The sequence below is a fragment of the Cucurbita pepo genome, chromosome LG14 (assembly GCF_002806865.2).
Source record: "Cucurbita pepo subsp. pepo cultivar mu-cu-16 chromosome LG14, ASM280686v2, whole genome shotgun sequence".
Lineage (NCBI taxonomy): Eukaryota > Viridiplantae > Streptophyta > Magnoliopsida > Cucurbitales > Cucurbitaceae > Cucurbita > Cucurbita pepo.
Genome location: NC_036651.1, coordinates 2,190,625 through 2,207,041, shown reverse-complemented (window position 1 = coordinate 2,207,041; position 16,417 = coordinate 2,190,625). Strand labels below are relative to the sequence as shown.

Sequence of the window (16,417 nt, the reverse complement as noted above, 5' to 3'; positions counted from 1 at the left end):
GATCATTGTACTAATATTTAATTTTAGAGTTTATAATATCTACAAACCTAATTTTAGTGTGTATAATATCAACTAACCTTAAATTAATTTATGCAATTAGTTCATTCATACTTATAAATTATGAATAAAATTATTATTAGTTAACCATTGTCAAAAAATTGTAGTTTTTGATACGTGTAGTTTGGATTTCATAATACTTTTTCCTTTCTTTTCTCATTCATTTATTTTTCCATTCTCCTTTTCCCACATTTAATTTTAAATAAAAAGATTGAAATCTTTATTTCAGATCTAAAACGAAACGAGGGAGGTCCTCACACATTTATTCATTTCTTTATTTTAATTAATGTCCTGAAATGGGGACCTCCCTCGTTCCAGATCTGAAACAAAGATTTCATTTTTAAAAAAAAAAAAAATTAAAATTAAATGAGAAAAGAGTTAGACAAAAAATGAAAAATATTTTTTAAAATAAAATAATAATAATAATAATAATAAACCTACCATAAGAAGAATCAAAATCCTATCCATCTTAAATCACAAATCACAAGAGTCGTTACAAAATTCAGAGACCATAATTTTACTAAACTAATGTAATTTATTTATTTATTTATTTTATTTTTATTATTATTATTATTTGGACAATTACTAAATGGTAATCACCTTATGGCCACTACTTCCAATTTCAGGGGGCAAAAAGGTAAATAAGGCATGAACAAAAAATTCTTCTTTCCAAATTGGATAATATAAAAAAAAAAAAAAAAAAAAAAAAAAAAAAAAAAAAAAAAAAAAAANAAAAAAAAAAAAAAAAAAAAAAAAAAAAAAAAAAAAAAAAAAAAAAAAAAAAAAAAAAAAAACAGTTGGTTAGAGCAATCAAGGAAGTGCATGAACTAATTCAAAGAAGAGTCCAAATCTTTATTTGACCAAAACAATGGAAGATAATGAGACCCAAAACATTGAAACATTCAATAATTTTGTAGGAAGAGAATATAGCTAATAAAACCATCATCTGTCTATGCATTCCAAATACAAATTGTGCCCCCTCCCCCTCCCCTCGACACCCAACGCAGAAGATCAGTACTCGTTCTTCGCAAAAATCACAAAACGAAACCGAAGAATTGAGATAAATTTATGCATCCAACTTTAAACCTAATTCGAAGTCAGAAGCAGTGTACCTGGAAAGTCTGTCTAGTCTAGGCTGTTTTCACAACCTGGGGAAGAGACTTCAAAAGGGACATTGATGGCCTCCTCACAGTGTGATTAAGAAGAATTATGAGGGTCAAAAGGGTCAATGCCCCAGCTTGATGCGCAGTTCCGAGGGAAACCGGGACATACGATAGAAGTGTTGATACTCCTAAGGTGACCTGAGAGATGAAATAGTTGGCATTATGCAAAATATAGACCATTCAGCAGCAAGAGGACTAGAGAACTGGAATGTGACAGGTGGAAATGAGAATTACGAATCGAAATGTAATAAATTCAGTTATATGGATGTATATTTATAATGGTTCTTGATCTCCTTCATCTTCTAACTAATGCATGGAATAAGAAATTAATCGACTATTGTGAAGATCTTAATGACTTTTTTTTTTCTTGAAGAGATGTAGAGTGACCTTCCAACAACTGACTTTTCATTATCAATACATGGATGTTATCAGCTGGACCAATGAAATGCTGAATATTTACTATTATCATCTAATTCAAACTAAAAAAGTAATTAGAATCAGCACATATCAGAACTGGAAATGAATGGAGAAGTGATGGAACATGTAGAACCACAATATTAGATTAATCCAACGGGACAAAACGCCATAGACATAGAGGGGGGGTTTGGCGACCTCGGAAGCGTGGGGGTTTATTTGAGGTTCTCAAGTCTGGGAAGCAGAAAACTCGTGTTTGGAGTGCTGGGTTGGGAGCCTGAGTTTCTGAACCTGTGTTTGGGGTGCAATTTTTTGTAGCATGGGCTTGGCTTCTGAAACCAAACCCAAAGGAAGCCAAGCCCATCCCCAAATGCCCCTAGAGGTCAACTCCAATAACACCAATTATCCTTTGCTTGGTCCCTAACACAATGGAGGATCCACAGTGCATCATGAGAACCATACTGGCAAAGAGGAGAAAGATACCAAGAAAGCTGACTAGGAAAAGGGTGAAAGCAACCGACGATCCACGAACTATCATTGATAGAATGCTAAAGATGGAAAAAAGATGGAAAAAGATGGGCTGAAGTTGATACCTCAAGGAATACTGAAGGAATGAGCTCAAGTACAGCAAATAACAGTAGAGAGTGAATAATTTCATTCCCATCCCAAATAAGTAATGAGCCTTTTAGTAATGGAAAAGCCTCCATAAGATCATGGAAGGGGGAAAAGTTACCTGAAGAGCAGCCATGCCGAATGTACTCCCGATCAAAGAACGAACTGCAGGATGTATCTCCAGCTTCCTTGTTGACCACCATAAGGTACCAATCGAAACTAAGGTTGCAGTAGCGAGTAAACGGTGGTTAAGCTGTAAACGAGACAAAGTAATTCATTGCTTCTTGTTTCAAGATAGTAATACATATAATTGCATTTTTAGGCTTCATAAAGACATAAAGGTAGTTTGTACATAAAGATTAGATGATATAACACTAGAATATGTACAAGTTCAAGTAGCTCAATCGACAAAAACAACAGAAAATCGACTTCTTTTAAAAAAAATGCTATTTAAACAAATAAATATCACAATTTCTGTCATATATTAAAAAATGGGTCGATTGAAACGCATAGTTGATAATCAAATGCTAAAATAGCATGAATACCAGCACGGCTCTATCTCTTTAAAATTAGTATTTCACAGGCGAATGACCAAAGATAAAATAGAAGTATTGGATGGTCGAGATAATAGAGAATCTACATGAAAAAAGACAATTGAATACTATGTATATGCACACATGCTCTACCAGAAGGGAAAGCGAATCAAGATTGTTGATGCGTTTGTTTTTAGTACAAGTGCGATATGGGGATACATTCCATCTCAAAGGAAGGACTACATGCCAATTACTGCTAAGTTACCGAAAATTGTAGGTATCAAGATTCTCGATGGTTTTTTTTTTTTTTTAGTACTTTGACGATCCTTGATGGAGTTCCTACGAAATTCAGATTCTTCAAAGGCCATATTGGCAGATGAAACAATCATTGAAGAATTGTAATATTTCACGAATTTAGACGCCTTGATATAATCACAAGGTAATATTAACATGTAATACAGTCATTGAAGCATTGTAAGATTCGACAAAGCTAAACATCTTTATATGATCCAAGTAAAGAGAAATTACCTGAACTGTGGATGTATTCTCAAAGAAATTCCGAATTAGTGGTTTCATATCAAAAATATCATCAGGTACCCACGTATCACCCATCTTCGGAAAAGTGTTATATGCATGCCCCTGTAATCCAGCATACAAGGAGAAGCGTGACCTCTTTTGAATCAGAAATCAATTTTAGTGCATAATAACAAGAAGAAGAATAATCACATACAGCATCATTTCCAGCGACAAATGCTCCTGAAATGGCAGTAATACCAACAAGTACGCTCACAGGAAGAGCAAATCTTCTAACTTTTACTGCACCACGAGCCCAAGCCACAGACTCAACAGGTGGTTCAGGCATGACAACAGAGAGACCAGTCCAGAAAAGACCACAATAGATAATGAAGGCCGACGTAAGATGAGCTGCAAGGCGATAAGGGCTTACTCTTGGCTGAGTATACTCAGATGCTGGCTCCTGTGGGATGAACTCCTTTAGGAACTCTCCACTCTATCAAAATTGGGAAATCAACAATCAACAGGGATAAAGTGGATCTACCTCTAAACCACTCTTTACCATCCACCAGCCAATTAGTCCCTGCCCAGCACCAAGGGCAAAAAGTGTCGACAATCTCAGTCCAAGACGTAAGGATATATAACCCTTACGAAGAAAATATGAAAAGGGCAAAGCAAACATAATACCCAGTGCCCTTCCCCACATTCGATGTGCATATTCCATCCAATATATAAATTTGAAATCTTCAATACTCATGCCTTTGTTAACACTGTGGAATTTTCAAACATCATAAACTCATAAAATTCATGGGAACTATTTCTATTGAAAAATCAAATCAATGCAGGAAAGCTTCAAAAATATATAGTCAAACACTAATTAAAAAATGACACTATATGACTTCCAAAATACCAATTCCTCGAATCGACTTTCCTTTCTAATGAACCACCAATTACCAAGAATCTAAACAAACCATCTATTAACATGCGGATCGAGATTAAACACAAAATCATTATGCATGCAAGCAAACAACATAACTATGCAGTAAAAAACTAGCTCCAAGGCTAGAGAGATAATCAATTTTGATACACATACCGTTTGTATTCAGGGGACTGCTTATACTTTTCAAACTCCAGCAGCCATTCTTCATCTGATAGAGGAGGGAGTTGCCCAGTGAACTTCCAATCAGTCATGGAAAGTCCAGATCGTGTCAGACGTGTAACACCACCAAGAACCACCATACTGAAAACCCATGCAGCAGAGCCAAAAAGCCATATCCCGACCATTTTCTGAGCACGAGGACCAGCAGTTACAAGCAACTTCAGACCCTCCTTACTCGAGGCAACAGAAGCCACCGTAGACATATTCCTCAATGATGGCACCTGATGAACCTAAAAACAGCATAAAACATGCCTCTTATCATGAATACAACATATAAAGTACGCATCTTTTGTGTGAAAATTGTCTAAAAGGTTGAAAAGAATCTAAGATGGCACAATGTATCAAGTATTAACATCAATTAAAGCTACAAGAGGTCAAGCAAAAGATCACAAATTGGATAAATCCTGTTTTTAATCATTATTATTAAACATTCATACTAAATATAACTTGCAGTCAGGCGCTGAATTGGCTTAGTACAACTTCAAATCGACCCAATACTAGTAGATACAGCGTCAGTACAAAGACATCAAACCCAACCAAAAATCGAAGATTACGGGAGCCACAAAGAAAAAAAAAAAAAAAAAACGCCATTAATTTATAATTTCATTGACTGTTGTAGTGGGAGGATGTCTCATCCGGTCTTCGTTTAACGAAATGTTTCTGATCAATAAGAAAAGTATCTCTGATGCAACCACGTTANAAAAAAAAAAAAAAAAAAAAAAACACTAGATAAAATCCTCTCAAATCAAATCCTAAACGGATTCAATTCCATCTCACCTACGTAACTCAAGTTATGCGGATATAAGTTTGAGAAACTAGGACGAACTCCCAGAATAAAAAATAAAAACATTCGGTAAATAAAAGAAAAAGGAGGAAGAAATGGAATAGAGAGAAATAGGACCTTGGAGAAGGATCGGTATCCATAGACGCCAAATAGGCATTTCTTTGCAGTTTGGGAAGAGAACGATCTGACTGGTTCGTGGCGAAGAACAGTGGAAGAATTCGATTGAATAAGAGTATTATAGACACGGCTGAAGCCTTCCTTCCGCCGCAGTGAAGCCACCACTCTGCTCTGAAACATTCTCTCTCCCTCCCTCTCTCCCTCTCTCCCTCTCTCTTCCGACTTCGAGGGTTTAGCAGAGGTTCCTGTGATGACGGCGATTCACCGCCAATGGCAGAAAGTAGTGACAACGAAACGACCACGTTTCAAGAGCGAGTTTGCACGCTTCCTTTTATAATTTCTTTTTTATTTTAATATGTATATAATATGGGTTTAAAACATTATATATTTATATATTTTCATTTAAATAATAATTTAATCTTTTAAACTTTAATTAAACCCTTATTTCTTTATAATTTTAAAGCTAAATTATATTTTTCTCGACACAAATTTTAGATTTGTGTCATTTTCAACAATAAAATTCTTAATATTTAAAAAAATCTTTAATTTTAGTCTCTACCACATCAAATTTTTTTATAAATAAATAATTAGGAAAATAAAATTTATATATATATATATATAATCAATTATAATTTTTTTTTATTGAATTCATTCCGATCATTTATTCAAATTTTTATTTTTAATAAAAGTAAAATATTACTTCGTAAAATTATTTATTTATTTTTAAATATTTAATTAAAATTTACGAACTTGATTTCAATATATATATGTTTTAAAATATTTCATAATTATTTTAAAGAGGAATCAAAAAAATAGTAAAAAAAAATAATTATGAATTTTTTTTTTAAATTAAGAATAAATTAAGTAGCTTGGCCCAACCCAGTATTCTCGTATTACACGGTTGGCTTCTTTAGTTCTCTTTTTAACACCAATGATAATTAGAAATCTCACGACATTCTAAACCCAATTCACTGTACTACTTTAAGTGGCGAACAACCGAACCCTACACCGCTAGTAGGTTAGCCCAACCTAGTACTCTCGTATTAGGGTTGGTTTCTCGTAGTTCTCTCTTTAGTTAGAAATCTCACGACTTTCTAAACCCAATTCACTGTACTACTCAAACTGGCGAACAACCGAACACTAAGTTGTACTGATTTTATAAAATTTATGACTAAAAATATTTAATTATTAATTTTAAAGAAATTAGTAAAAAATAAACTATTGTAATTTATTATTAATTTAATATGTTTTAATTATTTACTTCATTCGAACTGACGGGTCTAGCCATTACTCGAGATTTCTAAAATTGTCTTTATATCTAATAAATACACGAGCTTTAAATTTGATAAATAATTTACTGGTTAAAAAATGAAGATTTGACCGTACATTATACCTACCCTATTTTAAGAACTTGATTTCAATTGACTTGGTAATGAAAATCAAGTCTACGCCGTATGTTCTACCTACCCTTTTTAAAGAACTTCACTTCTCTCGCAATAAATAAACAAAAGCAACATTTTTTGCACGTTAGTTGTCCTCTTACTCTTTAAGTCTACTTCGTAGAAGTTTCTCGAGTGTCTACGTCAGGTTCTATTAGTCTCGGGACGAGCAGACTTCTCCTATCGTAGCTGCTTTCGAGTCTACTTTTTAGTCATCATTGTTCGATCACTTTTATTTATGTTGAGTGATTGTTTAGGGACCTTAGGATACGATCTGAATTTTCTCCTTGAATTTGGATCTCGGACAACGCTCCATTATTTTAAAGTCAAATGTTGTAACATGTTATGATTCGACGATAGGGTTGAACACGTTAATCAAAAGTCAAAAGGAAGGTAGTAGCTTAATTTTCAAGTAATTTAAAAAATAAAATGAATTTATTTATTAATTTAAAAAAAAAAAAAAAAAAAAAAAAAAAAGTTCCCTCTCCTCTTCCTCCGTGGACCCACGAAAGTTCGTGCGGCCGACTGCAGGCGATTATTGTTTCAATTTACCGGTGGGGAACGCGTAATGCTGTAAATAAATGAAAATGGGAAGGGTAATTTCGTCATTTCACTATTCATTGGCTCCCCTTAACTGTCTCCAGCCTTCATCGAGTTGGGACGTATTTATAAAGAAGAGAAAAAACGCTGTTCTTTCGCCCCCCATTGCTCTCGCAATTCGTCTCTGGTTTTCTCTTCCATTTCTTTGTCCCGAAGATCTCTCTCTCTACCCTCTTTTCTCTCTCTAGAAGAGGTACCTACTTCCACTCTCTCTCTCTTTCTAGATTTGTCATTTGAATTCTCGAATCGGAATCTGTAAGTTGAACTATCATCATTTTGATGAAACCTTTTTTGTTTATGTCGTTTGTAATTTTTTTTTTTTGTCTTTTCATGTTGTTGGGGAAATGGGGAGTCGTTTTTTAGCTGGGAAAGGTGTATTGGGATCTCTGTGGTTCTTGTTTCCATTTCGATCCGTGATGGATTTGGTGATTTCTTGCGTGCTATGCATTTTCTTTTGGTGATTAGTCGTTATTCTATGAATGGTGGATCGAATTGTCGTGATTCAGATTTGGATGATGGTTTATACTTCGGACGTTTTTCTTTTAGAATTTTGATCGTTGGTTGGGAATATACGGAGATCGGATCTGATGGTTAGTTCTTGATCAGGGACGTTTTTGATGTTTGTGAAGTAAATTGAAGTTCTGTTGATTATGATCTCTTGTTTAATCATGATCATAGTTTTGTTAGTATGCTTCAGTTTCTTCTTCTCTCTTTTGCCGCTTCTCTGCTACCGCCATTGAATTGGTTTGTTGGCTGAAGTTTTTTAGATCTGGAACTTTAGGATTGAGTTTCCGTTCTTTTGTTCTTAAATATAGTTTAAATTTTGTGTTCTCTTTCTCTTTTGCTGTTTACGGTTTGTGATCTTATGTTCTGGATTTGTCCTGTGCAGAAGTTGCATTGACATGGCTACACACACTCCTAAGAACATCCTCATTACTGGGGCTGCTGGATTTATTGCATCCCATGTTGCTAACAGACTAGTCAGGAACTATCCTGGCTACAAAATTGTTGTTCTTGACAAGCTTGATTATTGCTCAAATCTGAAGAATCTTCTTCCATCTAAACCATCTCCCAACTTCAAATTCGTCAAGGGGGACATTGGCAGCGCTGACCTTGTCAATTATCTCCTAATTACCGAGTCCATCGACACGATTATGCACTTTGCTGCCCAGACTCATGTTGACAACTCGTTTGGTAATAGTTTCGAGTTCACGAAGAATAACATCTATGGTACACATGTTCTTTTAGAAGCATGCAAGGTCACTGGACAGATTCGACGGTTCATCCACGTTAGTACCGATGAAGTGTATGGAGAAACAGATGAGGATGCTGTTGTGGGAAACCATGAGGCTTCCCAACTCCTCCCAACAAATCCATACTCTGCAACAAAAGCTGGAGCTGAAATGCTTGTTATGGCATATGGCAGGTCATATGGGTTACCTGTGATTACGACCCGAGGAAACAACGTATATGGACCTAATCAGTTTCCTGAGAAGCTAATTCCAAAGTTCATTCTTTTGGCAATGAGAGGCCAGTCTCTTCCAATCCATGGAGATGGTTCTAATGTTAGGAGCTACCTGTACTGTGAGGATGTTGCTGAGGCTTTTGAAGTCATCCTTCACAAAGGGGAGGTTGGCCATGTTTATAACATTGGGACAAAGAAGGAGAGAAGGGTTATAGATGTTGCCCAAGATATATGTAAACTGTTTAAAATGGATTCAGAGGCAAGCATCAAATTTGTCGAAAACAGACCGTTTAATGATCAGAGGTATTTCTTGGATGATGAGAAACTCAAGATCTTGGGATGGTCAGAACGTACGACGTGGGAAGAAGGGCTCAAGAAGACGATCGAATGGTACACCAAGAACCCTGATTGGTGGGGTGATGTCTCTGGGGCTTTGCTGCCACATCCTAGAATGCTAATGATGCCCGGTGGAGTCGAGAGGCACTTTGAAGGGTCTGAAGAGGTAGCACCGGCTGCTTTCGTTTCAAGTAACACTAAGATGGTTGTCCCAACTTCCAGAAATCCAGGCTCTCCTCGCCAGTCATCCTTGAAATTTTTGATATATGGTAGGACAGGGTGGATTGGAGGCCTTCTTGGACAGCTATGTGATAAACAAGGCATTGCCTATGCATATGGCAAAGGACGTTTGGAGGATCGAGCGTCGCTTTTGGCAGATATTCAGAATATTAAACCAACCCATGTTTTCAATGCTGCTGGAGTGACAGGGAGACCCAATGTTGATTGGTGTGAATCTCACAAAACCGAAACGATTCGAGCCAATGTCGCTGGAACCTTAACTTTAGCTGATGTTTGCCGGGAGCACGGGCTCTTGATGATGAACTTTGCCACTGGCTGTATCTTTGAGTACAACACTCAACATCCAGAGGGTTCTGGCATTGGATTTAAGGAGGAGGACAAGCCAAATTTCATTGGTTCCTTTTATTCAAAAACCAAGGCCATGGTACGTACACATATTCATGAGAACTTTCATCTTTCTGGTGTGTTGTGATTATATCTCTTGCTAATCTTTATTTCTGATTGCAGGTGGAGGAGCTTCTGAAAGAATATGACAACGTCTGCACCCTCCGAGTTCGGATGCCGATATCATCCGACTTGAACAACCCACGCAACTTCATCACCAAGATTTCCCGCTACAACAAGGTCGTTAACATCCCAAACAGCATGACCATCCTGGATGAACTTCTGCCCATTTCGATCGAGATGGCAAAGCGAAACTTGAGAGGCATCTGGAACTTCACAAACCCTGGCGTTGTGAGTCATAACGAGATCCTCGAAATGTACAAGAAATACATCGACCCCGAGTTCAAGTGGGCTAACTTCACTCTGGAAGAACAAGCAAAGGTAATTGTAGCCCCTAGAAGCAACAATGAGATGGATGCTTCAAAGTTGAAAAAGGAGTTCCCAGAGCTGCTCGGGATCAAGGAGTCGTTGATCAAGTACGTCTTCGAACCGAACAAGAAAACCTCGGCCTGATAAGTTTCAATGCTTAGAAACTTAGGATTATTCATAATTGCATTCTGCATTAGTTATTTATGCTTATGATTGTCACATTTTGTCTGTGATGATGTTTGCTTTTCGCTCATAATTAAATTTTATTGTCTCTGCTTTGCTCTGCTCTGCTCTGCTGCGCTGCAATAGAAGGTGAAGGGTTATATTCTTCAGTCCACCTTATGATGTATTTTTTAGGAATGCCAGTCTGTATTAAGTTTCAAATCCTATGAATTAATGCTATTAATTTTGCTGATTTTTTCCCCTTTCTTTTTTCTTTAATAATTATTTAGTTTTTTTTTTTATAGTTAAATTTCTAAAATAAAAACAAATTTTGGTTATAAATTAGCTTGGATTTTAAAAACATTCTTAAAAAGTAAATAATAAAACAAATAATGTTGTCAATCCGAGCTTAAATTTAATTGAGAAAAAAGAAAATCACTTAACTTTTCTTTTTAAGTTAATGAATTTTTTGAGATAAAATTAAAATTAGATTTTATTTTTCATTTTTTTGAACAATAAGTGCTATATTTGATCTTTGAATTTAAAAAAAATATTAAAATTTATAATTTTTTATTTAATAAATTTTGTATTATCTTAATATTTCGCGATTCATTCTACTCCTGTTTTTACAATTTGCATATTTATTAGACATGGAATCGAAAAATTAGGATCTTATTACATATAAAATTCAATTATTTATAATGTAAATCATTAATTTTTTAAAACATAAGCAAAAGAAGAAGTGGTTATTTTAATGAAACATAATTGCAATATTTTTTATAATAAGGTAAGGTTGCTGAAATTTACGTGTTGTTTTAAACATGTCCCAAGGGGTAGAACATTGAACAATGTGCAAAAGAAGCACGTGTTTCACGTTGATAATAAAGATTTAAACCTCACCTCTCCAACGAATCATACACCAACAATTATTGATTCGTTTATAAGTTTTTTCATTCCAGATTTTGTTTAAGATACTTAGATAAAAACAAATTAATAAAAAAATAATATATAATATATATATATATATATATATATATATATATTAAGTTTAGTATAAAAAAATCTATTTAATTTTAATAATAATTTCACCCATAACTTATTTCATACCAACTTCTTCAACCCTGTTCTCCATTCTGATGCATTAACTTTTGATGTGTGAGAATATTTTTAGGTCTAAATTTTTTTTTTTTTTTCCTTGTTGAGTTGTTATGAGGCGGCGTGGCGTGGTGTGGTGCGGCTCGGAGACCCCAAGTTCAAATCTTTAAACTTTTGAGTAAACTTAAGAAACTTATCGCTAGCAGGTTCTCTTTAGACTTTTTTTTCTTGGGCTTCCCTTCGAAGTTTTGTTAAAGAGAGGTTTTCACACCCTTATAAAGAATGTTTCGTTCTCCTCCTCAATCGGTGTGGGATCTCACAATCTACCCCCTTCGGGGTCTAGCATTCTTGTTGACACACCCCCTCGTGTCCACCCTCTATAGGGCTCTGCCTCCTCGCTGGCATATCGTCCAGTGTCTAACTCTTATATCATTTGTAACAGCTCAAGCCTACCGCTAACAGATATTATCCTCTTTGCGCTTTTCCTTTCGGGCTTCCCCTCAAAGTTTCTAAAACTTGTCTATTTGGAAGAAATTCTTGTTTCGTTTTCCTCCCCAATCCTCTCACAGTTTTCAATAGGTTTTCAAGTAATATAGGGAAGGAAAGCTCTAAAGAAATTGTCCTTCCAAATGGTTGAATGGGCCAGTAGTATCTGATTTGGAGTATTATAGTATGGGCAACCAGCTAGAAATTCTGCTCTGGCATTGTACTGCCATTTTGTGAAGTCATTACAGCCACATTTATATCATATCTTTTCGGGGGTATATAAGTGGTGGAAGTTAATCTACGTAATATTAGATGGTTCATGAACCGCAAGAAGGAAAAATAAAAAAGAACAAAGAAATTGCATCCTATTTCTTCAGTGTTATCCTAAAAAAATGGCTTCAAAACTACCAAAAGAAAGAAGAAAGAACCTTAAAGCCAGCGAATTGATCTGCCCTTTTGGCCACCAAATGTCACCTCACTACCTTCCATCTCAAAATCTACAATGAGAATATTTTTAACGAAGTTTTGAGCTTAAATTTCATTTTCATGTGAGCAAACGATTGATATTGTTACTTACGTGAACATTTGAGGGCGACGAGAGAGCTGAGGTCGTTTGATTGGGGACAAAATGAAGTTGCGTAGAGTCATGGAGGGGTTGCCAGCTCCACTTCCAGACGCGGAGTGAGCTCCAGCTCTTCTGTTCCCAGCTTCCATTGCCATTGGAGCAGCTTGTTTTGCCGGTGATCCAACGGAGATGTCGAAGTGACTAGAGTTCCCGCTGTTTTGTCTTGCCGGCCATATGTCTTCTCTTGGCCCTGGAGTTTCAGGAGCGGAAACCAGCCAGTCTGCAAGAAATAAGTCAACTTATTTTGGAAAAATACTAGAACAGAGAAGCATGATTGCTTTAGATTTATTTGTGTCGAGAATTGTTGGGAGGGAGTCCCACGTTAGCTAATTAAGGGGTTAGATCATGGATTTATAAGTAAATAATATATCTCCATTGGTTTGAGGCCTTTTGGGAAGCCAAAAACAAAGCCATGAGAGCTCATGCTCAAAGTGGAAAATATCATACCAGTGTGGAGGGTCGTGATTCCTAACATGGTATCAGAGGCATGCCCTTAACTTAGCCATGTTAATAGAATCCTCAAATGTCGAACAAAGAAGTTGAGACCCTCGAAAGTGTAGTCAAAAGTGACTCAAGTATCAAACAAAGAGTATATTTTGTTTGAGGGCTCTAGAGAAAGAGTCGAGACTCGATTAAGGGGAGGCTATTCGAGGATACATATCACGTAGCGATCATTATTCATTCTAAAGGATACATATCTGAGGAGATATACCGGCCAACCGAATGCCAGCATTAAAGTAATACACAAGGAAAAGGTTGAGAAAGCTAGAAGAGTCTAAACGACTTAAGCAAGCTAAATACAATCCTTTTAAGAAAACACTTACATTGACCCATTCATCGTTTGGATTGATATCCACAGGTTTCATGAGGCTGCCAAACAGAAACAGAAACCGTACGTAAGAGAAAATTAAACCATGTGATCAATGAATCTGTAAACCCATGGAAAAATAGTTGTCTAAATGGCGATAATACAATTTTCTAAGAAGTTGATATGAAGGATTGGTCTGCTCGTGATAAAGCTACGTTTCCATTTTTTCTTCAATTGTGCACTGGGAACTAATGCAAACCTTGTTTGAAGAGTACGAAACTTCATAATAACAAAGCCTTCACCTTTTAGAAAGAACTTGATCACAAATGGGGCATGCTCCATCATTGCTAAGGATCTTGGTTGCATCTTCTGTGCCTTTACACCGTTAAGGAACAATTTATCCAACAAGACCTCTTACATGTACTACTAATAATAGGTCAAATATTTCACAAAATTAAACAATAGAAAATGAAATTTTTTACGAGCTTAGGATACACAACAGGTGACCACAAGTTGTGGAGATAGCTCGCCCTTCAAGTGGCCCTCCAGCAAGCATTGCATTTCATAATGAACCTTCAGAAGTAACCTCTAATTCTATGGAATGCTAAGGAAATCGTAGACTGTAATGAAAATCTTACCACGTAAAAGATGCCAAAGTTTTTGACAGACAGTAGTTCTAGTTAGTCAGTGTTAGATAAATCCCTACTTATTAGGGAGAGTGATAGATAAATCTCTACTTATCTACTTATTAGTGAGAGTGAATTTTTAGTTAACTATTTTTTAGGTAACTTTAAACCCACACAATTAAAGTGAGTGAGAAGTACTCAGAAAGGAAATCTATCGTGTTCAACGCATACTTTCTCTCTCTCTTTCTCTTATTTTTCTGTTATTTTCTTCTTCCAACAAATTTTCTTCCGCCGTTTTTCATCCGTCGAACGATTTTCTCTCGATTGTTAGAAGTCAACAGTCAGTTCCCTCTCATCTCATCAGTCGATCAAAAATTGAAAGAAAGAAAATTTGCAAGTTACGTTAATCCAAGTTGAGAAAATATCAGCGATCCAAGCTTTCATTGTTCACTATGAGTCAGAAATCAAATAAAAATCAGACCACCATACATAATTTTGAAGACTGCAAATTATGCATGATGTTTATAAATGTGAATACCAGAAGCACTTTTCATAGTAAGAGGATATCAGTGGATGGCTTCCACTTAATGCTTCCACCCTACCCACAAAGACAAAGTTCTACTTGCTATAAGAACTCTAGTGGTTTTTTCTTAACACGAATCACTAACATCGAAGTGATGGATATAATGATACTTCAGTTTTCTCATACCGAACTGCAACAAATTTTCTCATTTAGTCCAAAAAATTCTGCGAACAGCAGTTCTTTACAGGTTCTACAGCCATGTATAAAAGGACAGAAATTCCTCGTGAATGGAAGTAATAGAACCAGTAACATCGTGAACTGATTGGATTTTGACGAAAACAAGAACCGCGGACCTCCATAATGGTATGATATTGTCTACTTTGAGCATAAGCTCTCACAGTTTTGCTTTTGGTTTCCCCAAAAGGCCTCGTACCAATGGAGATGTATTCTTTACTTATAACCCCATGATCATTCATTAAATTAACCAACCAACGTGGGACTCCCTCCCAACAATCTTCAGCAATCCTCTCCTCGAACAAAGTATAACATAGATCCTCCCATGAGGCCTATGGAGTCCTCGAACAGTCTCCCCTTAATCGAGACTCGACTCCTTCTTTGGAGCCCTCAAACAAAGTACACCCTTTGTTCGACACCTAAGTCACATTTTTACTACATCGTCAAAGCTCACAACTTTTTCTTTCGACATTTGACGATTCTATTGTCATGGCTAAGTTAAGGGCATGATTCTGATACATGTTAGGAACCGCAGACCTCCACAATAGTATGATATTGTCCACTTTGAGTATAAGCTCTCGTGGCTTTGTTTTAGATTTCTTCAAAAGGCCTCTTACTAATAGAGATGTATTCTTTATAAACTCATCCTCCTTCCTTAAATTAGCAATCCTCAACAGAGTACTCATAATCTTAATATCCGGATATTATTGTTTTAAGATGTTCATGGGCAGGAGGATAAGCCGAGATCTTTGTAATGAAAATATGAAATAGCAGCCAAAGAACTTGAATGCAACAGCTGTACTTGTTCCCAACATAATTCCATTATTCTCGGCGTACATTATAAATCGAAAATTCCAGTCCACACAAAAAGATATATCGGAGTCAAACAGTTTTCTTTTTTAACATGAAGAGATCGGACAAACCATTTGCAATTGCCGGAAATGCAAGGCCCACTAAATTCACAAAAATCCGTCATAGCTTCAATTAGAAGACAAAAAAAAGCCTGTGATTCTACCTCATGTTCTGTAGTTCAAGTAATAAATGGTGCTAATGTAGTGGGGACAAGATACGAGTAAACTAAAAATGTTTAATCAATCAAACAAAAAATCAACGGGGAAGCTATCAGGTTTAATCGATAGTTCCAAGCTTTTCTTTCTACCTCCACTTATTTCCCCAAATATAGTGGGGAAATGGTAGAAATCCCGAATATCACAAGGGAAACTGGAACAACAATAATTTCCAGATTTCGAGCTAATAAGCTAACAAACAACAATTAACCTGCAGATCTGGATGAAAGTGAATCAAATGCAGCCGAAAAGAAAATGGAACTTAGAAACAAGAAATATCATTTCACTCGAAATCAAGTCGGAACTTGGAAAATGCTCTCTGATCACACAATAACTACTTGAAATAAAAATTACAGTGAGATTCAAAGTAGAAGCAATTATACCTCGAAATCCTCGGAAACAAATACGGTCCCGATCTTCAGCCTTCTCCCGTGTTCAATTAGAAATGCGAATCTGAACAATCAGAGCATGAACGCTTGAAAACACTGAAGAAAAGAGAAATCGAAAACCTCGAAAGCGGTCGATGAATAGAAGATCGAATTTGGC

The 16,417-nt window shown here is 36.0% G+C and overlaps 3 protein-coding genes across 7 annotated transcripts; 1 reads left to right on the top strand and 2 right to left on the bottom strand.

Annotated features, from left to right (window-relative positions):
• Nucleotides 1-928: 928 nt before the first annotated feature.
• Nucleotides 929-5,637, bottom strand: LOC111810723 (cytochrome c oxidase assembly protein COX15). Its single transcript, XM_023697481.1, has 7 exons — nucleotides 5,353-5,637; nucleotides 4,386-4,681; nucleotides 3,837-4,062; nucleotides 3,510-3,755; nucleotides 3,308-3,418; nucleotides 2,368-2,499; nucleotides 929-1,358 (listed from the first exon to the last, which is right to left on the bottom strand). The coding sequence occupies exons 1-7, from the start codon at nucleotides 5,530-5,532 to the stop codon at nucleotides 1,188-1,190; spliced, it is 1,362 nt and encodes a 453-aa protein (XP_023553249.1). The 5' UTR covers nucleotides 5,533-5,637; the 3' UTR covers nucleotides 929-1,187.
• Nucleotides 5,638-7,468: 1,831 nt separating this feature from the next.
• On the top strand, nucleotides 7,469-10,670 carry LOC111809988 (trifunctional UDP-glucose 4,6-dehydratase/UDP-4-keto-6-deoxy-D-glucose 3,5-epimerase/UDP-4-keto-L-rhamnose-reductase RHM1). Of its 4 annotated transcripts, none has more exons than XM_023696504.1 (3): nucleotides 7,469-7,584; nucleotides 8,281-9,856; nucleotides 9,940-10,670. In XM_023696504.1, the coding sequence occupies exons 2-3, from the start codon at nucleotides 8,294-8,296 to the stop codon at nucleotides 10,387-10,389; spliced, it is 2,013 nt and encodes a 670-aa protein (XP_023552272.1). In that variant the 5' UTR covers nucleotides 7,469-7,584; nucleotides 8,281-8,293; the 3' UTR covers nucleotides 10,390-10,670. The 4 variants fall into 4 exon arrangements, with proteins under 4 accessions (XP_023552272.1, XP_023552276.1, XP_023552274.1 ...); XM_023696508.1 differs by having other exon boundaries at nucleotides 7,470-7,646; XM_023696506.1 differs by lacking the exon at nucleotides 7,469-7,584 and adding an exon at nucleotides 7,789-7,981.
• A 1,517-nt stretch (nucleotides 10,671-12,187) lies between these two features.
• On the bottom strand, nucleotides 12,188-16,348 carry LOC111810612 (E3 ubiquitin-protein ligase CCNB1IP1 homolog). Of its 2 annotated transcripts, XM_023697341.1 has the most exons (6): nucleotides 16,255-16,348; nucleotides 13,917-14,025; nucleotides 13,724-13,796; nucleotides 13,438-13,483; nucleotides 12,566-12,833; nucleotides 12,188-12,485 (listed from the first exon to the last, which is right to left on the bottom strand). In XM_023697341.1, the coding sequence occupies exons 2-5, from the start codon at nucleotides 13,975-13,977 to the stop codon at nucleotides 12,633-12,635; spliced, it is 381 nt and encodes a 126-aa protein (XP_023553109.1). In that variant the 5' UTR covers nucleotides 13,978-14,025; nucleotides 16,255-16,348; the 3' UTR covers nucleotides 12,188-12,485; nucleotides 12,566-12,632. The 2 variants fall into 2 exon arrangements, with proteins under 2 accessions (XP_023553109.1, XP_023553110.1); XM_023697342.1 differs by lacking the exons at nucleotides 13,724-13,796; nucleotides 13,917-14,025.
• Nucleotides 16,349-16,417: the final 69 nt, after the last annotated feature.

Excerpts from the sequence above, each read along its gene's own strand:
- LOC111810723 (XM_023697481.1), bottom strand. The coding sequence starts at position 5,532 with ATGTTTCAGAGCAGAGTGGTGGCTTCACTGCGGCGGAAGGAAGGCTTC. Across the intron at positions 4,682-5,352 it reads GATACCGATCCTTCTCCAAG|GTTCATCAGGTGCCATCATT; the intron begins GTCCTATTTCTC and ends TGCTGTTTTTAG. Across the intron at positions 3,756-3,836 it reads TGGTAAAGAGTGGTTTAGAG|GAGCCAGCATCTGAGTATAC; the intron begins GTAGATCCACTT and ends TTCATCCCACAG.
- LOC111809988 (XM_023696504.1), top strand. The coding sequence starts at position 8,294 with ATGGCTACACACACTCCTAAGAACATCCTCATTACTGGGGCTGCTGGA. Across the intron at positions 9,857-9,939 it reads ATTCAAAAACCAAGGCCATG|GTGGAGGAGCTTCTGAAAGA; the intron begins GTACGTACACAT and ends TTCTGATTGCAG.
- LOC111810612 (XM_023697341.1), bottom strand. The coding sequence starts at position 13,977 with ATGCTTGCTGGAGGGCCACTTGAAGGGCGAGCTATCTCCACAACTTGT. Across the intron at positions 13,484-13,723 it reads GATCAAGTTCTTTCTAAAAG|CCTCATGAAACCTGTGGATA; the intron begins GTGAAGGCTTTG and ends TCTGTTTGGCAG. Across the intron at positions 12,834-13,437 it reads CAAACGATGAATGGGTCAAT|ACTGGCTGGTTTCCGCTCCT; the intron begins GTAAGTGTTTTC and ends TATTTCTTGCAG.